Source organism: Hydractinia symbiolongicarpus, chromosome 2, assembly GCF_029227915.1.
Source record: "Hydractinia symbiolongicarpus strain clone_291-10 chromosome 2, HSymV2.1, whole genome shotgun sequence".
Classification (NCBI taxonomy): Eukaryota; Metazoa; Cnidaria; class Hydrozoa; order Anthoathecata; family Hydractiniidae; genus Hydractinia; species Hydractinia symbiolongicarpus.
The window spans coordinates 18,107,310-18,130,636 of record NC_079876.1 but is presented as its reverse complement, the minus strand read 5'-3'; the positions used below and the strand labels follow the sequence as shown (position 1 = coordinate 18,130,636).

Genomic DNA, 23,327 nt, shown 5'->3' with positions numbered 1-23,327 from the left:
GTTTTTCTATTTTTTTGTTTAATCCTTCTTAAACAATAGAAGTAACGCATTGAAAGTGTGGGGTGAGGAGGTTTGGCTTAACGGAGTTTTAGTCACCGTCCAATATAAGGGCTCTGGTTTCTTAAATATTTGGAACTTTCATCTCGGTTATCTGTTATCTAAAACTGTTAAATATATATTATCAGCCAATGGATGGAAGTTCCACGGATTATAGGTCAATGATTTGTGGATCTCTGAAAATAGTAATTTGACACCCATTTCGTACAATTATGGCTATTATAAAGACTGAGTGTCAGGCTGTAAGAAAATTTGGCAGTTCATATACAGTTGAACTCATGTAATTCGAATTCTCAAGGGACCGAGAATTTTGTTCGAATTACATGAGTTTCGAACTAGATGAGTTTTCATATTTTTGACCTAATTCGATGAAAAAAGTCTTTCCCAGGTTTACTTTCGAACTATTTTTTGTATTTTCGAGTTAGAATAATGAAATACTAAATTCATAATTTTTCGAAAAAGTCTTTGATTTGTTGATTGTTTCATTTTCTGCTCTCGTTTCTTGGAAATCTCTTCGGAGATCTTCTGAATCAATGGGATGACGTTCGATAATTCGAAAAGGGTCATCTTTTTGAGAGTCTCGATTGCGTCGTCAATCTCATTTTGCGATGGGGGTGGAATTGGTCCATCTTGTCTTGATAAGAAATGGAAGCCAAAAGCAGTGGACGAACTCCAATCGAATGTAAAAAAAAACATTCGATTGCAAATTATCGAGTTGGTAAGCTTCAAAAACTCAAAAAATTCAAAAATTCGAATTACATGATTAAAATTTCTTGATGGGACCGGAAAATCTGTTCGATTTACATGATTTTTCGAATTACATGGGTTCGAATTATAGGAGTTTTCTTGCAAGGTTTTCAAGGTAAATTCTAAGGGGACCACAGAATCTGTTCGAATTAAGTGAGTTTTCGAATTATAGGAGTTCGAATTACATGAGTTCAACTGTATCAAACATTGTTACTATGGTATTCTTAACACGAAATAGGTATTTATAGGAATATTTAGTGCACGCCGAGTTAAATTAGTGATTTTTGCGTGAGTCCTAACAAAGGTGGGAAAACTATATCGCATATTATTATATGAAGATTAGTTCTTCACCTGCGGAAACTCCACGAGAGTCATTAACAATATATCGCATTTGATATTTCGGTTGAAAATATTTCGTGCATTTTTAACACGAAATCTCAAAAAGTTTCTATTGACATATGATCAGAATGCTATAAACGGCCTTGATTGTAAAATCTAATTTAATTTTTGTCGCCAAGTTGTAAAGTATCGTACACATTAGGGTCTTCATTTCGTGCAATTGTAGCACAAATTAGCGACCCGGCTACCGTCTTTAACACGTGTACGATGGATTTTATTAATATAAAGACTAGCCGTTCGCCCGTGGAAGAAAACACGGGAACTCACTCGTCGTATATACATTTCCTGCGTTGGTACTTCGTAAATTCATGTTTGCCTTTGGGCATGAATGGATACAGTTGGTTCAAAATAAGACAGAGATGCAACTACTTTAAATAGACAGAATACTGGTATGAATAAAAAAGATTTAAGTCTGTTTTTCAACATTCTAACATTACGACACTATCATCTCACATTTTAGTATTAGCCTCTGTTATTCAACTAATTAGCTAAAAAAACGTTTCTTTGACTCAATCGTTTTGCTTGGCACGAAAGAAACAAATTCCGTCACATTTTTTTAACATGTTAGAAATCATGCAATGACATACAAAGTTTGATCACCTTATAAAAATCAACCCACAATACAAAGAAAGAAAAGGACTGGACACAAAAACAAAATACTAAACTTTACGTAGGTATTACATAACGTAACTTTGTTGACACTTATTGCGATCAACAAGATTACTACACGCCATATAACACACAACATTGTTCTTTGGTGGTCTTCAGAAAATCTCAAGTTACATTTTTGTATTGTTGTTTTTATTGCATATGAATTCAACGTTGTTTTTTTAAGTAGAAAAAAAATTTTTTAAAAAAAAATATCTCGATGCTGGAAAGAAATAAGATAGCCAAGCAATACGTGATGTTATGTATTATAATAAAAAGTTATTTAAAATGAATATTTAGTACATACATAGTTTAGCGTTTGGTGTTCTGTTTACATGTTACGATGCTGCAAAACATTTACAATTAATTGCTGTGATCTAACAAAACTAAAATCATGTCTCCTATCGACAAAAACGAAAACGAATTTGTAAACATCCCGTTGCAAGATATAAAATTAAACCAAAACGCACATCATACTGCAGAAAGTGAAAACAACACGACAGACGGAGGTAGTTGTTTGGTAGGTTTGCTAGCCAACTTTTGTTTGGCTGTTTTGTTTTTAGTTATATTTTTTTCTGACACTTTTTATTTTGGAAAACTCTCTTAATAGACCTTTAATAGACCTTTAATTATGCCAAACTTAAATAAAGAGGTCGATGCTAAAAATGATTGTTATCCCTAATTTCCTTACCTAATCCCGTAAATATTTCTGTTTGTTAAGTGCCTCAATTTTAGCAGCATAAACTCTCAATTACTGGTACTATTTGAAATAACGAAGAAAAAGTCGTGCAAATATCACAAACTTAAAAAAATAATTATGAGGATAGGTTTGTGGCAAAAGTATCCATGCATAAAGAAGGGGACTTTTATCTTTATAATTGTTAAAGTATCTTATTTACAAGCGTATTCACTTCTCACAATAATCTCCTCGCACAGCAAAATAATCCTCTCCCCAACCTGAGTTTTTAACTTACAGTCGCCACTGTTTCGCTACGTGTGCAATATTTGAATAATCTCCTTTATTAATAACCGTTTTTAAAATGGTAGCCGATCTTCTACTTTGTTTAAAGGATGCACGAAATAGCGATACCGGGGATGTAGGACGAGCGAAAATACGAGGACCCGCAAACCCGTAAGTTTTTTATCTCAAGCTAATGGCTAGTCTATGTTATCCCCAATTTGCGTGAGTCCATATAGTAGTTACGAGATGAGACGGGCGAAATCTCGTGGATTCTTCCACTAGCTATGAACTAATTCTATCGAAAGATATTAACTTTGCGTTATAATTTTTATTTATCTCCAACGCTATATGCGTATCACAACAAAAACATTTTGAAGATATCTATAAAGAATACAAGTGAAGCACTTTAGAAAGAAACAAGCAGAAAGTTGTTAAAAATTATACATTTTCTTAAAATGTAATCTATTACAACTGATTCTGCTCGTTTTTTCTTAACTTCATACTGAGGCTATAGGTATTTTCAACTGGAACCTTACTGAAAAGCATCTCAAAAGTGTAAAACAGACACCTGGCTGTATAACTTCATAATAAATCATTTTTGGTTAAGAAACCTCTACGCTAAATTCAAAGTGTATGTTTCTCGTAAAGAAAGCGTCATTTTCAATCAAAAGATTGACGGCCACCAGGTAAAAAAAATCACGACCTGAAGAGCAAACAAAGTAAATTTTAACAAGTAAATAAAAAATATATAAATAAACAAACCACACGAAAGAAATATTCATTCATAACGATGACAATACGGAATAAGAGTAGTGGGTAAATCCACTGGATTCATCATCGACATTAGTTCAAGAAACACTTCGTCAAAGAAAACGAGCTATTAAATGTGGCCACGTCTTATCCACGTAAAAACAGTGCGGGTGGTAATAATTTTGTTTGCGTGTGTGAAAACACTCCCATTGACGAACGTTATATGTGAATGATTCATGGTAAAAAAAATACAAAGCCCTGTATGCCAAACTACATGATAAAAACAATTTTAAACGAAATTTTTAACTTAAAATACGCATTGAGGTTGCTTTGGACAAAATGGAAAAGCTAAGAAGTAATGCGAGCGAGGTTAATTCTAGCAAGGTGAAAGGAAGTCAAATATTGACATGACAGAAATCAATAACTAACCATTTGTTTGCTTATTCCATACTCTCGGATAACGTGGGGAGCGATGGAACGTCGTCCTGTCAAAGGGGATATTGTTTGTTTAACACAAAAAAAACGGAAATGCGATCAACAAGAACTAATCCTCGGTAAAAAAATGTTCGGTTAATCCTTTTTCAACGAAAATATAAAATGAAATAACGCTACAAAATCATTTTGCGTGTTTTTAGCATCTTTAAATAACAATAGGGCTTTCTTTAAAACGTCACCAATACACATTTGACAACTAACAAAACGACTACAGGCCGAACAAGCACAAAAATAGTTTTATTAACAATTATGGTTCTCTTACACGATGATGTAAAAATAGTATTAAGTGCTAACACTGTGTTTAGTTCGTTGCATAAAATTTCTTTGTGTGTTTAATAAAAGCACCGACATTGGTATGCGATGTTTGAAATAAGATGAACTACTTCAGGATGAGATGATGAAGAGATAATTTGCCAGCATTGGCATGTAAATGTTGTAGGCCACAGTTCAACCTTGTCACCAAGACTCGTTATGGTAATTGCGTAGGTCGGAGGTAAAAGTCATGGGGGCGAGCTTGCCAATAGTTAGTAAGTTAATGGTGTACAATCAACAAACACCATGTCTCACTAGCTTGCTCCGGTTAACGTATCATTAGATGTAAAATAGACCTGTTTATCACGTTGTTGCGCAGTATAAGCATAACTTTAGTTCCAAATTCAGATGAAACTAACAGGAACATAAGAAAACATTCCCATCATTATTCGGATGCAAGTTATGTAATCGGTGGAGTAAATTTTCTCGCGTATACGCTAATCATGAAATTTTGACTTTGTTCTGGCGATCCGGTGTTGAGCTTAATCTTCCTGTTCCAACGCTAGTCCCTCAGTTGCCAACCTCGTCTCTAGAGCTCGTCTTACGAGATCACAAAATCGAGAAAACAGGCCCTGGAAATGAGGTTACGCAGTTGCATATCATAAGGAATGCGTTTATCGTATAAATTACGTCCACAACCTTGTTCCCAGGGATTTCATCTCTCATTCAAGGTGCATTTACTGACGGATTTCACGAAAAAGACTGAGACAAAAGTCTGGTGTTATTCTGAGCTGTGATTGTTCAGGTGTTTTAAGCTAAATACGCGAAATATAATGCCTTATACGGTCTGCGAAATCATGACGGTAAAACTGCGTAGAAAATGTAGATCTAGCTAATGTCGGGTATATGTTTTTTAGCCAATTGCCTGGTACAGAATGTCAAGTGTAAAATACGCTTTTTGTTGGAAGTTTATATCACTTATATCACTTATTCAGAAAGCATGCATCGTATTTATCCAAACCGGCCGAAAATTTTGCACTCATGCGAGTTTCCTCGTTAATCGCTTGTTTAGCTAGGTTTTGGCAATTGTTTCTTTATTAAAAAACCCCTTGTGTGGACGCCTACTATATAAAAAAGTTTGTAGCTGACGATATTTAGCTTCACTGTGTATTGTTAAACAGGGAAATATCCTTTTCCCAGGAATGGGTAAAATGACAATCAAACTCTCATCACTGAGTTTTCGTGTAACGGACAATCTATAGTGGACACCGCTCTCTGAAAGAGCGTCTTTTGAAAAGTCCTTCTTAACGTTACCCACAGGAACTGATCTCTCTATAGCGACATGGCCAATAATAAGGCATAATTCGGGAAATAAATTTTATTTCACTTGCGAAAAATTTAAAAGCTTAAGGTTTTTTGTGAACTTTTGAGTTTGTTTTACTTTTTGGATGAAAGATAGTATATTTATATGATCTTTTCCCAACACACCCTCACACACTGTGGTCGATTTCGCTTCACTCTTGCAATCCAGAGCAAATTTTTAAGCTAGGAAGAGCCTCGGACACCTTTCTAGGGGGCTCTCAAAGATCTAGATAGTGTACGTTATCGGGAGGTTTACTGTATTATATGGAACACTTAAGATGTGAATCAAGGCTCTAACTCAAAGCTGTCTGACTAAAATACTGGTTCCTTGTTTTTATTCTTTTCTCAACGACCTGAGTTCGAAGGGTTTTTTAGCCAAAACCGAATGGCTCTGCCGCATAAAAAAACCTGGGTACGAGGATAAAAAGAAACATTTTATAAAAGCACCAAGGAGAAGAGAACAAGTTGCTCATTTTTGAAGGAGCAAGACACTTTTTTCTAGGAGTTTTGACTCAGTTATTTTGAATGCTTTTGCTCTTTTTTCTGCTGTAAAAAACAAACATAAAATAATAATAATTAGCTACATGTTTTCACATTGTCATACTAAAAAAATTAGCTGCAATGCAAGGTTAGCATTTTGATTCTTAAATATCTTGGTGTGTTAGCAATAACTAGCTTATGAATGTTTAGCTAGCTAGCCAAGTTTGCTAGTGTTGTGTCTATGAAATTGATTTTATCTTTAGAATTGCAAAAAATGGGATTTATTTTTAAAGAGAACTCGCGAAAAGGTCCATCTTATGTTTTATGATTTGGGTTGCTTTATACAAAAACGATACTGTATGGTTGCTGTTATCAGTTTACTGGTTGTGTTGCCGTTAGCAATTGGTGTAAAGTTTATTGGGACAGAGACAGATGTGGAAAAAATGTGGATTGCAAGTTTGTCTTTTCTCTTATCTCTTTTTAAATTAATGATGTATTCAATTTTATGTCTATTCTTACCTCAAACACACCATGACATCTTGCAAAAACAAGAATATATATATAAAGTTTTTAATTATTTACAGGTCAAATAAGCCTGTTGAAGAATCCAATCAATCATTTGTATTTTAAGGACGTCCAGCATTAACTCATTGCTTTATTTGTAAATTTAAACCTTAAAAGGCTTCTGAAGAAAATGTACAGAATCATGTTCTTTTGACAAATGGTTACATAGATGTAAAAGTTTTGACAAAGTCATCAACCGCCCCTTCTGTTCCGAAAAAGCTCGATTAACACACGTTAGAAAAATTAGCCCAATTTACGTGATACATAATGTTAAAATGGTAAATTGTCCCTTTAACAAATTAGACAAAAACTATTACTGTAAGAGATAAAAAATAACATACCTATTCTTTCTAGCATGAAAAAATAAAAGGTATATGATGCCTAGTAGTAAAAATTTTGCATGGAAACGAGAAACTTAGCCCCTCCTAAAAATTTATAAAATTAGATGTTTACTGCTATTGTTTAAACCTTCTTTCATACCCTCATAGCTGGTGGAAGGTTGCAAGAAGAGATGGAATATACCAAAAAACATATTGGATCAAACGGATTTGGTATAGAAGAATTTGACTATGAATCTTTCATTCAAATACAAAAAAGTGGCAAAGATAATATTTTAGACAATAAAATTTTGTTAGAGCATTTGGATATGTTGAAGAAAGTTTTAAACTTAGAAATTACCATGTATATGCAGTAAGTTTTTTTTTTACTTTTTCCTAAATTATTTTTTGTATCCCAAGTTTCAAATCCTTGTTTTTATGTAAGTTAGAATTTTAACTAAACCCTAATTCTTTAGGCAATGCCTGGGATTGTTTTTTCATTTCTGTTGCCGTTTTTAATGTTAATTTTACTTTTTACTTTTTTTAAAAAAATAATAAGTCTCTTGAGTGGTTTCATATTTTCTCATTGGTGCAGTCAAACTTCTATTCGTAAATCCATTTAAAAGGCAGTGAATACAGAATTTTTTGTCACAACAAATTTTCATTTCTGTCATTGTACGAACTTTTTAAATTTCTGTTCTTGTAAAAGTTTTCTTCCAAAAGCTTCACAGCCAAAATGTTTTTCTTGCAATTTTATCTACTCCCTTTTAGGCAATGGTCGTTAGCAGATTTTTGTATCAAATATGAAGTCCCGCTGTTTAAAGCAAGTCAAGAGGAAGCTAAGGTAGGAATTTTAATATTGGATTCTAACAAACACCAAATTACAAACAATTAATTTAAGTTTGTTCTTTAGTAAATATTGGTTTAGAAATACAAGTATATAATACTAAAGAATTAGTTGTCAAACAACAATGCAGAGCTGATATATAAAATACTTGCTAATCTTACATTCACTAAAATTTGGGGCTATACAATTATATATTTGTAAGGCTGATTGTTGAATATTAAACTCATATAAGCGTAAGACTATAGCAAGGGAAAATATGGTGAGGCAAGATCATTATATTTCATGTCTTAAAGACATAAAATGAGTCGCTGTCTTTAATAGATGATACATGACATCAGGTCATCGGTGCAAATGAATTCGTTTTCTTTTGGGTTGATGGAATTTCCAGTTTGTAAATTTATGGATTTCACTATAGATTGTCCTCTACTAATATAAATGTTAAAATAATCAATATGCTGATGTAAATCTACTGTGGTATTTTTATTTTTCATAGCTGATCGATTCACTACGACCTTGTTTGATTATGACACCCTTAGATTGCTTTTGGGAAGGAGCATACACGACAGGAACTTCTGCTGGAAAATATTCCTACCTTAGTACGTCACCTTTAGAGCTACTTGACAGAATTACTGAAAACAGTGTGATTGATGTAAAAGCTGCAAAAGACTTCTTACACAAGGTAAAAAATAAGTTTCTACATTGTTGGAATTTGTAAAAAATATTTTTTTTAATATTTCAACCTCTTAACATCTTTAAGGCCACCTTGACCAAATAGCCTTTTATTTATTTTTCTGTTTTGATCATTGCATCTCAGCATGATCTACTTTAAACAAAAGTATTGCGCATGGCACAAAGTGATGTTATGTGCAGTTTACACAACCCAGATATGATGTGATATGTACAAACAAAATCTATTACAGTTTAAAATCTTGTTTTGGGTCCATGTAAATCCTATAGTTCAGTACTTTTTAGAAATAATAAATAAATTAACTGGTATTGTGGGTTGTTGTTGCATAAAATATCTAGACTTTGATAGGCTGTAAATTTATGTGTAGAAATATTTGTGTGGTAGCGTGAAATTCTTAAAGCCTTGCATCAATGATTACACTGCAACAGTTTATTTCAGGCTGGCGTTGATGCTGGATACATGAATAAAACATGTCTGGAAAACACTGATATAAGTTGTCCTTTACATCAATGGAGGGGGAAAGTATGTATTGTTAACATAGTTCTTACTGGTTTACAAGTCTTACCCTTTTACAGTGTGGTATGAACTTTCTACAATATTTTGAGAAAGAAGAGTGAAGCATTACACAGCTTTGGAAAAAACATTTAGAAAATAGTTAATGGTTTTAACAACCTACAAACTTTCAAAAAACCATTTGTTAATAAATACAAAATTACTTGTTTTGGCCATGTAATTTCAATTAATATGTTATAACCTCACAAACTTGACGTATAATTCTAACTTATAAAATATATATTTTTGACACAATTTATGTGAGAAAAATATTTTCGTTAAGGTTTTATATCCCTCTTAGCACCTTTTCTGCTTCCTTTGCTTTTCTAATTTAGAGAATTCGAAGAGAAGGGATTCGGAAAAAACACCTCATAAGCAATGCTTTTGATGTATTTTGCCTTTTTATTAACTGAAACGGGAAAACATCACAGGTGTTTTTTCACTGTTGCTATTTCGAAATTACGGTTGTGAATAGCTGTAACTTTATGTCTAGATATTGCCAGAACCAGATCTTGGTGCCATTTTAACTGGTGGCTGTTACCGAGTTGCAAAGAAAATTATGCACTGGGATGAGGATCTTATCATTAGTGGAATTGAGAAAAACTCAACTGGTTACATTAAATAGTAATTTTTTTCTAATTTTTTAGAACCTAATCTCAATATTTTCCTTAAAAGTAATTTTGGCATGTCAAGTACTAGGGAAGTAGAAAATTGGATTTTATTTTTACTGTTATAATATATAGTATGTGTCAGTAAGGTAAAATCAATTATTAGACCTGTAATAGATGAAACTGTATAATTAGGCCGAGGTACAGTGTGAGGTAACTTTAAGTTTTTGGGTATCTATATTGTGCTATGGCATGCTCTTGACTAATAAAAACAAAAAAATAACTTCACCTTTTAGTTAGCTGTACTTTACTCCACATATTGCATAATTACAATGTATCACCTAACTATCGTACCACACTCTAATAATTGGTTTAAACCTAAGAATGAACCTATAATTTATTTCTACCATTGCTTTTCTTTAGTGCAGCTGCATTTCAGACGATAATTCAAGTAACCAATGCTGAATATTTTGCAAAGTCTGAAAAAGCTCAATCTATTCCAAATTTTTCGATGGAAAAGGCCAAATCCATTATTGATGCATGGAAACTAAAATTTACTGAATTGGTAAACAGGGAAGGACAAAGAAAGAAATTGCGTTCTAGGATGATCGCTTTTTCCACTGCGTCTTTCCAAGACGTGATAGATAGATTTACGAGGATTAACACAAAGTCGGTTGCTGTTGGATTTGTTATTGTGGTATTGCATATGTTTTTCTTTTCCTTTTTAATCATTATTTACATTTCTGTGTAAGAATTTTATGTTTTTGACTACTTTAAATCAAAATTATTTTTAGATAAAAAAAATATGTATATACAAAAAATTAAATAACCAAATTTAGTAAAATTTGTTCAAATTACCATATGTTTCATTAGGTGTTAATTTTGAGACCACTTTTTAAATATGCGTAATACTTTTTAGAGGTAACTTAATCTTTTACATTTAAATTTTAGACTGCATACGCCATTGTTTCTCTGAAGCGTTGGTCATCAGCTGTTTACTCATATAGTTTAATGGGAGCTGTTGGAGTGGCTTTTGTTTGTGTGTCTGTGTTCTCTGGAATTGGAATTTCTCATTTTTTTGGGATGAAACTCTCAGCAGCTTCAACACAAGTATATATTTTGTCACCTATTTTGTTAAAAAAAAAATGCAGCAAGTTACGAAAAGCACTTTGTCTGATGCTAAACTCTTAGATGTACCCATTCTTTTTTAAAAATCTTTTATTTCTTCAAAAAGACATTGCTTGTCTAAATTTGAGTTGTAATTGATGCAAAGGTGGTTCATGCTTTCTTCCGTTGGGTAGATCCATTTATATTTTTGCATAGGGTAATCAGCCATAACTTCCAAGAGTTATGGTCATCCAATAGTGGGGTGGTTTTCGCCTGATTTTTGACCACAGATCTATATGATTGTTTATGTTATTTCCACTCCAGATTTACAATAAATTTTTTCTTTCAATTTAGGTGCTTCCCTATCTTGCTGTTGGTTTGGGTTTAGACAGCATGTTTCTTATGGTCAGGACTTATGTTGTTATTTGCGATTCTGGTCAATTTGTTGATACTAAAATAGTTGGTATGTGCTTGGGAGAGTGCGGCCTTAGTGTTACTATCACTTCATTTGCAAATGCTTGTGCATTTCTGATGGCATCAACGATTCCCATCCTGTCTTTACAGGAGTTTTCCAAACAGGTGATTTTACATTAATTCTTAATGTTTATAAAAATTTATTTTTTGACAGTTTCGATATATTTGTAGTTCTATCTTTTGTGTATTTATATACTAAAGATAAACCAAATTATTTAATTTCAAATAGACATGACAAACTAGTATGGTAATTTGTAATTTTTATGCTGCATGTTGCCATATTTTTGGATTAATTCTAATTTAGCTAGCATTGTATTTGTAATCTTTATGTTTATTACTGCCATATTTTTGGATCTTTGTAATCTGGATAGTATAACGTTTGTAATCTCTATGCTGTTTGCTACCATATTTCTGGATTATTTGTAATCTAGCTAGCATGGCATTAGTAATATTTATGCTATATGCTGCTATATTGGATTGTTTGCAATCTAGCTAGAATACATTTGCATGGATAAATTCACTTAAGGCAAATGGTGTAACAATATTATTCTTCTGCAAATTTAATGTTTCGAAATACTGTATTTTTTTCAGCAAATATTTCTTTTTTTCAAGGCATGTTCTAAAGTGGTTTTGAGATTGTTATTAAGTTGTAAATTTGCATTTACAGGATAAAACGAAGGTAGACTCTGTACCTAAAAGGATTTCTTTTCCTTCTTTCTATAATTATTCTGTTAAATTTTCTGATGTTTGTATGTAGTATTTGTAATAATTCATTTTTTCTAGGCAGCCATTATTGTGCTACTGAATTGGTTTATGTTGATGTTTTTGTTCACTTCTATTTTATCTTTCGATGTGGAGAGACAGAAGCATAATAGAATTGATCTGTGTTGCTGTGTTAAAAAGTATGTCCCATTCCATACTAACTTACCCAATTCTGCTGGACCATTTGGGCCTTTTTAATTTGTAGCACTGATCACACCCCCTTTGTAATTTTTATTGTTGTTGTTCATTGCACATGGAATCCACTTTGAGTGTTTGCCAGGCCTTAAGTAACAATTGGGGGTAAAGAATTGCCAATGCAGGACTTTTGCCAATGATGTAATCATGAAAATGTAAAAAAATTACCTTAAATTTGAGATGCGAAGAACATTTGTAAAATTGCTTGGAATTTAGGCACACTAATGTGAGAAACAAATAATAATTAAACAATATTATACTAACAAATGCCCCAAGGCCTATTATATATGTTAAGACGAATATGATCAAGTGGGAATTATGCGGGTTAGGTTTCTTGTTATTATGCATATCAAACAGTTCCCAAACTTATGCCAAGTCAACAAAATTTTGAGCATGCCTCGTTTTGACTTAGCTCAGCATATCGTTTTTTTAAGAATCAAGCCAAAATAAACTGAATCCTATCAAAACTCCCAACTCCCAGCTGACTTGGCATTTAGTTTTATACAGTCGAGCTAAACTGTGTCAGGACGTGCTGCAACATCTAAGGAAGCTATGCATGACAGCTCAGTTTGTCACCGCCAGGTATTAGTTTCAAAAGTTGCGAGCTCTGCTTGACAGGACACGTTTATATAATAGGCTATGAAGACATTTAAATTTTTTACAATTTTCTTTAATTTAATCAACTTAAAAAATGATTTTGTGGTAACACTTTAGCATATTTTCTAAATAAAAAAATTCTTGAAGATTTTATTTAATGTTTGGGAAGTAACAAAATTTCAACGTGTCACTATATATAAGCACATGTGAGCCCAATTTTGTAAATAAAAATTTTGAATTTTGGAAGTCAACATGTTTTTTTACAGTGATGAAGAGGAAGATGAGGAGGATGAGGAGGATGACTCGAGACTTTATAAAGATGCAAAATATAACCAAAAAAATTTGCAGAACAATATGAACAAATTATTTCTTGTTGGTACTAATCCCCATGTCCCTACTTCGAACTGTCCACGAAACCAACGGAAGATGCAGGAACAGTCCAGACGACATTTCAATGTCAATCAAGCCGAAGTGAAACGTAGGAAGAAGAAAGAATCTTCACGATGGAGGAGAGTGTTGAAAAAGTTTTCTGTTGCTTACTTTGTGCGTAATTATTTTGGAAAGTGGATGGTTTCATCACAGGTGAAGGTAAGTCAAATGTTGCAAATGCGTTTTTATGGTACTCAAATGACACAATATATAGTCTATCAAATTTTTGGTTCGAGTTAAACACAGATCTTGTTGCTAGCCTATTTATCACTTTATTCATGCCATATTTAGGTGAGTGGTCAACGGTTCTGAGATTTTCTTGAATTGTCCTGAGTTTGATGGCCTTGTGGTACAGCGTTCGCCTTAAATGGCAAAGGCGGGTTTAAGTGCGAATCAATTTGTTCTGCTTTACGTTCAGCAAAGAATAGGATTGATTTTTATGAACTGAAGCGGCTATCCTGGGAAATAGAAGTAATACTAATTGAATTTTGGTACTGAGAGTGCACTAAGTTACTATTTTCACTAGATAATTCTTGGGTTAGCTAAAAATAACTGAAACACACCCTCAAAATGAAATTGCTGTTTGTTTGGTTGCTTGCTGTCATGGCTGATATTCTTGAAAAGTGTGAAATTGTTATGGAAATTTTCTTGTTTTTTTTTACAGGATATTTTTAAAATTACAAGTTTTATGATAACACTAGATCCAAATTTAGAGGAACACAATTATTTCCGTCACCACAATTAGTTGCACTTTTCATTCCAGTTTTAAACTTTAGTTTATTATACACTTTCATAGCTCTTAGTGCTCCAAGAGTTTATGTAAAAAACAACAGGATCTTTCTTTAAGAAAAACAACAACAAAAATACTCAGAAATTTTGGTGGAACGACTACCTTTTACGTATTTTTTTACATAATGCAACAATAAGAATTGATGTTGTACTTGGTTGATAATGACACAGTAATGCTGACTTTTATTTTTTTTTGATGGTTTTTATTCAGAACTTACGGTATGGCATGGTAATTTTCAGTTTATTTTTTTTTTACTTTACAATCATATCAATTTTAAACAATTAAAAATTTAACAACAGTTTTGTTCTTGAATGTTTCAATTTCTAGCACAATAATTGTAATTCAAACCTTCCTTATATGAGAAGTCATTTTTGCTGCAGTAAACAAGCGAAGGTTCCTCCTAACTTTTTGTATGAAATTTGCCGGAGATTTTAAAGAATGAGATTTAAAAGTCTGCGTGTTTTTAGGATTTCATTTTCTTAATTTTATATTGCTTCCTATTGCTATCTTTATTTATGTTAGAAAGATCGCTTGTTTAGTCAGAAAAGTATGGTCACGTAGTCTTGTATTATGACTTCATGACCTTCAAAACGTTGAAATAAGGCTAGACGAACTTGGGAATTTGAATATTCATTATTTTCAAAAGTAAAACCTTTAGAAACGTAAATCATTTTGTTTAGTTATAAGATATTGCGTCGAAGTAAGATTTTGGGGTATCTATTTTTACAATCCTTTTTTTGTACCTGGGTTTTTTTCTTTGTTATTCAACAATTAAAAATATCGCAAAAATTAGAGCAAAAAAACTTGAAAACACCCATAAACCTTAAATTTGTCAAAGAAGAATTTGATGGCCAGCCCACAGAAAGAAACCATGAGATATTAGAGAATATTGATCTGTGTTATATGATATCTGTTATTCTTTATCTCTGCATTTTTAGATTCTTGTCTTGTTCTGTTGCTGCATTCAACTCTTTCTGGCTGGCTATGGTGCAACAATGGTGAAACAAGAATTAAACATTGCAGACATGCTTCCAAGAAATTCACCACAACATTTATTTGTGACGCAACGCGACAAACATTTTTCGTACTATGCTTTCCACATGATCACTCAGTATGAGCAGGATGGCAAAGTGTTCGATTACGCGAATAATCAACCGTTATTGCATGAATATTATAAGAGAATTTCAGAAGTAATTTTTTACGATTTTACGTTTTCGTGTGTTTATATAATATTTGATGTAGAAATTTTTAACAACGCTACTGAGTAATTTTGTGTTTGCTTGTAACGGAAATGGTATCCGGAGTAGTTGTACTTTACATTAGGAACCCTTTCTAATATAACATTTCGTTATTTTGGGTACTATTTTAACACAGGATATTTCTAAGCCATGTAACCAAGTGATTGCAGAAGACACTCTTGAAGCCATTGCGTTGATTTTTTGGATTTGATATGCATATTTAAAGAAACCTTCGGATTTATTTGTAGGTAAATAATGTTTTGAGGCGAAGAGGCCCTGATAAGTATCCTCGATTCTGGTTAATTATACTTCGAGATTGGTTGATAGGTGAGCGATATTTCAAATTTCCGACATAGCTTACTAAATTACAGAAAAATTATTTTATAACAATTTGCTGCAGTTATGTTGCCACCGTTAATTCTTTTTTAATGTCGTCATCGTTAATATTTTGTGGTTTTGTTGTCTGGCGCTTTTATAATGATTATTTTGGTCTCCGTTTTTGTAATACTTTGTTTTTATCGATTTAGATTGTGATAAAAAGTTCCGTCAGGAATGGAACGCTGGAAGAATTCATCAGTCGTGTGTTCCGAATTGTAATATTTCACGAGAAGCCAAAATCGTGTATCTGTTATTGTTACTTGATCATACCGATAATGAGTTTTTAAAGGTTGGTTATTATTATTAGCTACTAATCCTAAGCCCGTGGAACAATTCACGGGAATTCGCCGTGGTAATTATTTCACGTACCATTATATCGCGAGCTTTTTATGAAATTACTATGCAGTAGTCATGGTCCCTGAAAAGACGCTTATAGGCACAGAAGCAACAAAATACACATTTTCTTTTATTTATAGCATAGTTTATTGGGAGTAGCGTTACGTCGATTTCCCTTAGAATTTATACATTTAACAATATTTTGCGCATTTTTACCGCCTGATTGAGGTTAAGAAAGAGACTGCCCTTGTAAATAGCTTTTAAAAAGCTAAATTTGACATCTTCTTTGTTCAGTTAAGAACATAATAAATTCAAAAAAATAAGCACATCCAGCTTTAGAAAAAATTTATTGTTGTTATGAAAAAAGTAAATGGTTAAAGATGCAAAATTTACAAAATAAATTCCGAATTCATGTTTAAAACAAACAAAAATCACTTACTAAATCTTCTTAAAATTTATTGTCCTCTTTTTCTTGTGATAAAACATGTTTTTGTTAATTTCCTTAAAAAGGCGCGAATAATTAAAACTTTTTAACGAAATAGACGACGCAATGTTAATTGTTCGTAACTTTGCATGTGCATGTATTCATAACGAATAAACGTAATCAAGGGAAAAAGAGAAGCTAACTACTCATGGTTTTTGTACAGGAATTTTCAAATTAAACAAAAGCTTTTGTAAAAATAAATGTTAAATTGCATTTCGTGTTTTCGTAGCGCGACTTTTTTCTCGCGCACAAACAGACAAAATGCGGCAAACTTGTTTTTTGGTTAAACAGTTCCCTACTATGCTAACCATATAAGGAAGAATTAACGCAATAAAGCTTAATTTCGAAGGTAAATAAATAATAAAGCAGCTTAATTTCGAAGGTTAATTTCGGTTTTCGAAGGTTAATTTCGAATTAAATTGTGGAGCCCGGGAAAAGTTTAGCAGAGTGAAAGTCGAGTAAATAACGTGACAATCTGTGTAGACAAGCGTTGTTTGCTTTTTGTGCGCGAGAAAAAATCGTGTTACAAAATTACGATATATCCACAGGCCACCAACTAGCATTGTATATTTATTGCTAACTAACGAAATTGATTTACGGCGAAATGTGAAATTTTTCATTCGCAAATTTTATTATAAATTTATCTGAATGAATTTCATGCCTTAGCTAAAAAGTAACATGTTTTATTTCATTTTCGGTATGCTTTAGAAGGAACCAGAAAAACTTGTTGAAAATGGTATCATTAAGCCTTCATCCTTTTACTACGCATTGACACTATGGTATTGGAATGATCATTTAGGAACTGTCAAAGCTCAGGTAACATTATGTTTTCGTATATATGGTCGTTCTTTGCTCGGCTACCATCTTGTTTCGTCTAGTATTTTTGTTCCTCACCATTTAAACTGATTCACTAGGCAGAACAACAACAAAAAACTTAGTCTAATATTTTTTGACGCACGTAACTTTTTTTATGTTATTGTGGAAAATAAATATGTGCGCACAATACATTCTCTGTAATTAAATCCGTCCTAAAACCGAGTCGTGTTAAGTCCCACACGAAATCTTCAAACTACAAATAACAAATGCAATACAGTTTTATCCACTTTGCTGCAACGGGCGAATTCCCGTGAATATTCAATGTTTTATATATCAGTTGTTTATGGAATTATCTTGTACCCGTTTTCTCAACCGTTTCAAAAGCGGGTAATATCTTAATGGCGATTCAATGATTATTGCATCAAGATTTTTGCGACTAATAATTACCTCGCATATCAACACAAAGAAACAAACCCATTTCTTTCTAATAATTGTTTGACAATATTTGTCGAAATATTAGATTGTTGAATCATCGAGATAATTTGTGTCACAAAGCATAATGCATATTTTTTACTCTTGAATCGGATTTTATTTCGTCTGTGGTTTTTAATTATTTTTTTTAACTACTTTTTTGCAGGCTAGCATCCACCCACCACTTAAAGAACCCATTATTCAAAATAAACAAAAATTAGACGGTGAGTATTACAAGAAACTTTTAATCACCGGGTTATTTATTTTTGGCGGTTTTTTTTATTGTTTATTTTTTTTATTTTTATTTTTTTTATTTTTATTTATTTTATTTTTTTCGTTTTATATTCCATCCCTGTATTGATAATGTCAAATGCATGTTTTTCCCGCTCTTTATATATGGTTTTATTTTCGTAGTTGTTTTTTAGTTGTTTAATTGACTAAAAAAGCCCCTGCACATAGCAATTTAGTAAAAGTTCGTCGGTTTATTATTTTATCAAATTATAAAAAAAGCTCAACGAATTTGCAACGCTATTGATAATATTACGTCGCTCCTAATGCATTTTATCACTTTAAATTCGAGAGGGTCGAAAGAGAAAAAATAATTTTTTATTGTTTATATTTTAGAAAGATACAAAGCCGAACCGCAGTTTATAAGCATCCCATTTCATGTTCATAACTTGAAAACGACAGAAGATTTCGTCACTTTTGTCAAGGTAAGCGAGTTTTGGGAGTGGTGACGAGGTTGTTTTTGCCTAGAAACTTGTATGCAAAACATTTACAGGCCAGGTGAACGAATAAAGACTTAAAATATTATGGATCAGAAGTTACCAGTATTTTTGCGAAGAGTTTAATTTATGCAGCATAATTAAATCTGCATAGTTAAAGCTGCATAATTAAAGCTGCATAATTAAAGCTGCTAATTTTTTGTTTTCTGTAACGACACAGAACATAAAGGGTTAAGACTAGGTTCTCGGACAAAAAGAAAAAAAGACGAGAGAGTGAATGTTAAAGTGTTTACTTGTTGTTGTTTTTGTTTTCGTTTCTTAAAAAAATTTTAAATATTTATTAAAAACTTGTTAAGTCACACTGTCAAAATGTTTTATATCATCTCACAGGATATCAGAAGTATTTGTGATGAGTTCGCCGAAAGAGGATTGCCCAGTTATCCGAAAGGCATCCCGTTTACATACTGGGAACAGTTCATCTTGTTGCAGAAACACATGACGACGTCGGGGGTCGTGGTCCTCTGTTTTACCTTCTCTTTCACTTTGATCACAGTGATGAGCGTGAGAGCTGCTTTCATCGTGGTACGCACAATTTTGTTTCGCATCAACGACATGAGTATTCAGAAAATTATTTAATAATGTATTTAAAGTTAATAATATAGGTATAAAGTAGAAAACATGGATGTTTCGAGTAGAGTTTTCTACTTGCTTTCATAAACTACTGTATTTGTTTATCCATTTATATAATACGCCACTGCAGAGCAATATCGTTCTTGGTTCTCCTCTTCAGATCCCTTACATTCCAGTATGCTATTTCAACAAGACGATCATTTAGCTATAGTATGTATAATCCCACGTAGAGCAAATCAAATTTCCATCTATATTTTCCTATTCACAGGATCCAATCTACAAACCAAATTTTCAAAATGTTGATTAACCGAAAATGTTATATATTTTTTTCCATAGGCGTTCTTCCTGACGATTATCGCTTTTGAATTGTATGGTTTTATCGGCCTGCTTGGTATAAACCTGAGTGCTATCCCCGTGGTTGTTTTGATTGTATCTGTCGGAGTTGCTGTGGAATATACTCTTCACACTGTGCTTGTAAGTACATTCACGACGATAAAAATGCCGACTATGACGCAATTGTTGACGATAATAAGGACGGCAATGACGTTAAAGCATTAATGTCAACTTCCGTAAAACATTATATACTAAGAATGTATGTAATAAATTTTTTACTATGCGGCCGGGCATTTTTTTTAATCTCTTTAAGTGGGATTTCTAAAGGAAGGTGCCTACAGAAAAGTGAATAGAAGATCAAGTTTTTACCTTTAGACTTTCATGTTATACTTGAATATGTTTTAATGTTTACAATTCGTGCAAAATTAAAAAAACAAAACAAAAACGAATAACAGTCAAAATTTGACGTGTACATAGAGGAAATGCGGTCATAGGTAACAGCTTAAGTGTGTTTGGATTCCAATATGTTTACATTTTTACGTACAGGCGTTTGTAAACACACCTGGAGATAGGAATGAACGCATGAGGGCAGCATTGGAGATTACTTTTGCGCCGAAAGTGGACAGCGCCATTTCGATTTTAATTGTAATGGCGCTTCTTTCAAACTCTGAACTCGACTTCGTTGTGAAGTAGGTTGTTGCTTTTGTTTAAATTTATGCGATTGTATAATTTATGCGCAAATAGGATTGATCTGTTGCCATGAGAAACATGTTAAGATTAAGAAGATATGCGCAAACATGTCGTCGGGTGGTGATAGCACCCTTGTAAGTCTTAATAGTATATTTGTCAATCGTGAATTGAAATTACCATTCTGTTTAACTTAGTATATTATTGAAAAGATTTAGGCAGGTATTTTACGACAAATACGTACTTCGCTTCTCCCGGTCAGTGCAATTAACAATGCCGAAATTAATGCACAGTTTATAAAAATACGTTTTAAGAGTGAAAACAGATAATTTTGATGTATAAAAACAGGATAAACCTGTTAAACCTAGTATAAACTCAGCCTTAAAATACAAACAAATTTAAGGATTCGTATTTAAACATCTACACTATAATGATTTTTAAATTCAGCTTTGATGTTATTTTTAACGGAGGATATTTTAAAAATATAACTACAAGGACTGACCCCAATTGTACACCGTGAAGGCGCTTTTCCAGCGAGAGTTCCATCAAACGATAAAAGCTTCAACATCTTACAAACCGGCAGCTAAAAGTATCAACAACTTCGGTCTCATGTATCTTAACATCATTCACCCTGGATAGCCTTCTCAGTTTTTAATAGTACTGTTATCAATGATGGTTCTGCAAAGGGGGTCCGAGTGTATGTAATGATTCCATTTGAGCTACAAAAGGCGTGCAAGCACAACAATAGCTCAACTAGACAACCACCTAAAATATCAATCCTATTCTCATGCTGAACGTTAAGCATGAGAAAATCGATTCACACTTATAGTCTCCGGCTTGACTCAGCCGGTGTTTGAACCCAAGATCTTCCCTACTGGAGGTGAACGCTCTACCACAAAGCCACCAGTCGCGTGATAGTATTAAAATAAACATCTTTATTATCGTATTATTTTTCCTTTTAGATTCTTCCATTTAATTATATGTCTCGTACTGACCGCACTTTTTAATGGTGTTTTTGTTCTACCCGTTGTTCTATCCTTTTTTGGTCCATGCTGTGAGGTAATTATTAGTGACAGTTAGGTATCGTTTTTATATGAGGCCATGTTTTTTTTCTCATCGTCGTGTCCTTTTTGTGCTCATGCATGGTGTTTTACAAAATTCTTTTTCTGTACTTCTTGTATTTAACCAGTGCATTTATATATACAAAGAGCCATTTACTGATTTCACATTATTGTACTAAATATCTGTTAATTATTCCTGTATTTTGTATATTCTAGATAACACACCGTTCAATAATTCCTAGCATACAACCAGCTTTCACAATACCAATATCGGTGAAAGTAAACATAAATAAGAACGAGAAACGCAGGCCTGCACCTAACCGTCATTTGACGCCGATAGATGAAGAACGTTCATCGGAGATATCTTCACAAGAGAGTACGACCTCAGTGCGGCCCTCTACCCCGTATTTTAGTTCTTCGCACGGCTTTAGCTCTTCTTCTGACACATCTGCTGGTATGGACAGCGTGATACCACCGGAGTGGGAACACACACCAAGACTTTATAAAAACGACACGCACAGTCGGCGAAATAATTGTCGAAGAAACGGCACACGTCATGATTTTCGAACAATTCCGACAAACAGTTGTAAAAAGAACAGAAAGACGCGTAGTTGTACAACGTCGAGTAATTCGGCGTTACCTAGTAGTCAGCAGTCTTCTCGCTATTCTAATCGCACCAAACAAAACAGCGCAAACCCTAGAGTAATTCAAGTACAGTCACAAGACGACAATAGATCGACGACGAAAGTTAAAGCGACGATACAAATTGAAGTAGAAGCATCCACGTCGTCGTCATATCCAAGTTACGAAGACGACTATGATGATGACGATGGCTTACCGACAATTAATTGTTAAAAAATTTCGTAATATTTACGAGGGTGGAAATAGAAAATATTTTTATAAATTAATATAATCGGAAAATAAAATATTATATAGCTGAGTATTGCTATCAGAGAAAGATTGGACGAAAGTGCCTATGCAGACCCTCTACTCATTTCATAAAGCTCATGTGTTAGTCATCGAGGCATAGTTTTGCCTGTTAATCGTTTAATGACTTAAAAAAAACGCTACGAGGGAAACTCTCCTTAGAAATTGTTTCAGGAATAGAAATTCATGTGCACATTTTAATTGCATTGTGATAGGGCGTATTTTCGCGGTGTTTACATGTCTTTTGGTCAGTTGATTGATGTAACGTTCTTGTCCCCAGGCTCTTTTTACCTCGGAGCTGTGGTCACTGGAAAATCTTTACCCTTTAGACTTCGATCCCACGACTCCTTTTCTCACTATTTATGCCAGCATGAAGCAAGAGATGAAAACCACAGGGTCAATGTTGGTTTGCAAGTAGAAAAGTGCGGTATTAAGATTAGTGAATGACATTTTTAAAATACGAATTGAGATTACTCCCAATTTTGCGGGTGACTGTTCATACTTTCCCTGCCAGTAAAACTTTGCAATGTTTTTTTCACTATTTTCAAAATAGAAATTTAGTGTAGGTTAAGATGGTCCGTCATTACTGTTTGGCTTGTCGAAAATGGCGTAAATTTGCAAAATATATAGCACTGTATACTCCATTTGCGCCCTTACAAAACAACATTTCTCAACCATTTAGTTTCACTACATCTTTCTGTTTGTAAAATTAAAATTTTGCGGAGTAAAATTAATTGCCTCGCTGATTCATATAACATTCTTCTGTTTTCCCAGGAGTGCGTTCGTACTATGGCTTTGAGACAAAACAAGAAGTTATATTTAGGTGACGAGAACAATTATTTTAGGTATATAAGCTAAAATCAAAGAGGATAGGAAGTCTAAGATGGTTCAATCCTCCTTGCTTAAGATACTTTTTTATCACTCAGCCCAGGTGGACACTGGAAAGCACAGTTGCAAAGCTTGGCAATCTACTTTGTTTTTTAAATGAATGGCATGGCTTCTTGCAATTTCGTCAGCAGAGCTTCCTTCTCGCTCGCTAACACGTGATATACAAAAATTGCTTGACGCATGATATTCGCAGCCTCATCCCCAGGATATCGGGGTAGAGGTTGATAATTTTTGGAAACAAATGTAATTTAAAAACATGAAATCAGCCTTGT

At 33.2% G+C, this 23,327-nt stretch overlaps 2 protein-coding genes across 4 annotated transcripts in view; one reads left to right on the top strand and one right to left on the bottom strand.

Annotated features, from left to right (window-relative positions):
- LOC130629788 (U2 small nuclear ribonucleoprotein A'-like) overlaps positions 1-20,553 on the bottom strand; it is a 70,954-nt gene extending 50,401 nt beyond the window's left edge. The window contains exon 1 of the mRNA XM_057443129.1: positions 20,550-20,553. The gene's annotated coding sequence lies outside the window, so the exon portion shown is untranslated. The remainder of the gene's footprint in view (positions 1-20,549) is intronic.
- On the top strand, positions 1,893-22,180 carry LOC130629781 (protein patched homolog 1-like). 3 transcript variants are annotated; one of them, XM_057443120.1, is made up of 23 exons: positions 1,893-2,371; positions 6,415-6,607; positions 7,204-7,405; positions 7,804-7,876; positions 8,373-8,558; positions 9,006-9,089; positions 9,613-9,743; positions 10,151-10,424; positions 10,679-10,837; positions 11,189-11,413; positions 12,092-12,210; positions 13,129-13,450; positions 15,020-15,271; positions 15,568-15,646; positions 15,847-15,986; positions 17,226-17,333; positions 17,971-18,028; positions 18,429-18,517; positions 18,920-19,111; positions 19,496-19,633; positions 20,039-20,181; positions 21,142-21,238; positions 21,457-22,180. In XM_057443120.1, exons 1-23 carry the CDS (start codon positions 2,246-2,248, stop codon positions 22,093-22,095), a joined length of 4,029 nt encoding a protein of 1,342 aa, XP_057299103.1. In that variant the 5' UTR covers positions 1,893-2,245; the 3' UTR covers positions 22,096-22,180. The 3 variants fall into 3 exon arrangements, with proteins under 3 accessions (XP_057299103.1, XP_057299104.1, XP_057299105.1); XM_057443121.1 differs by lacking the exon at positions 1,893-2,371 and adding an exon at positions 6,147-6,299; XM_057443122.1 differs by lacking the exons at positions 1,893-2,371; positions 6,415-6,607; positions 7,204-7,405; positions 7,804-7,876 and having other exon boundaries at positions 8,418-8,558; positions 8,996-9,089.
- The last annotated feature ends 1,147 nt before the right edge of the window (positions 22,181-23,327 follow it).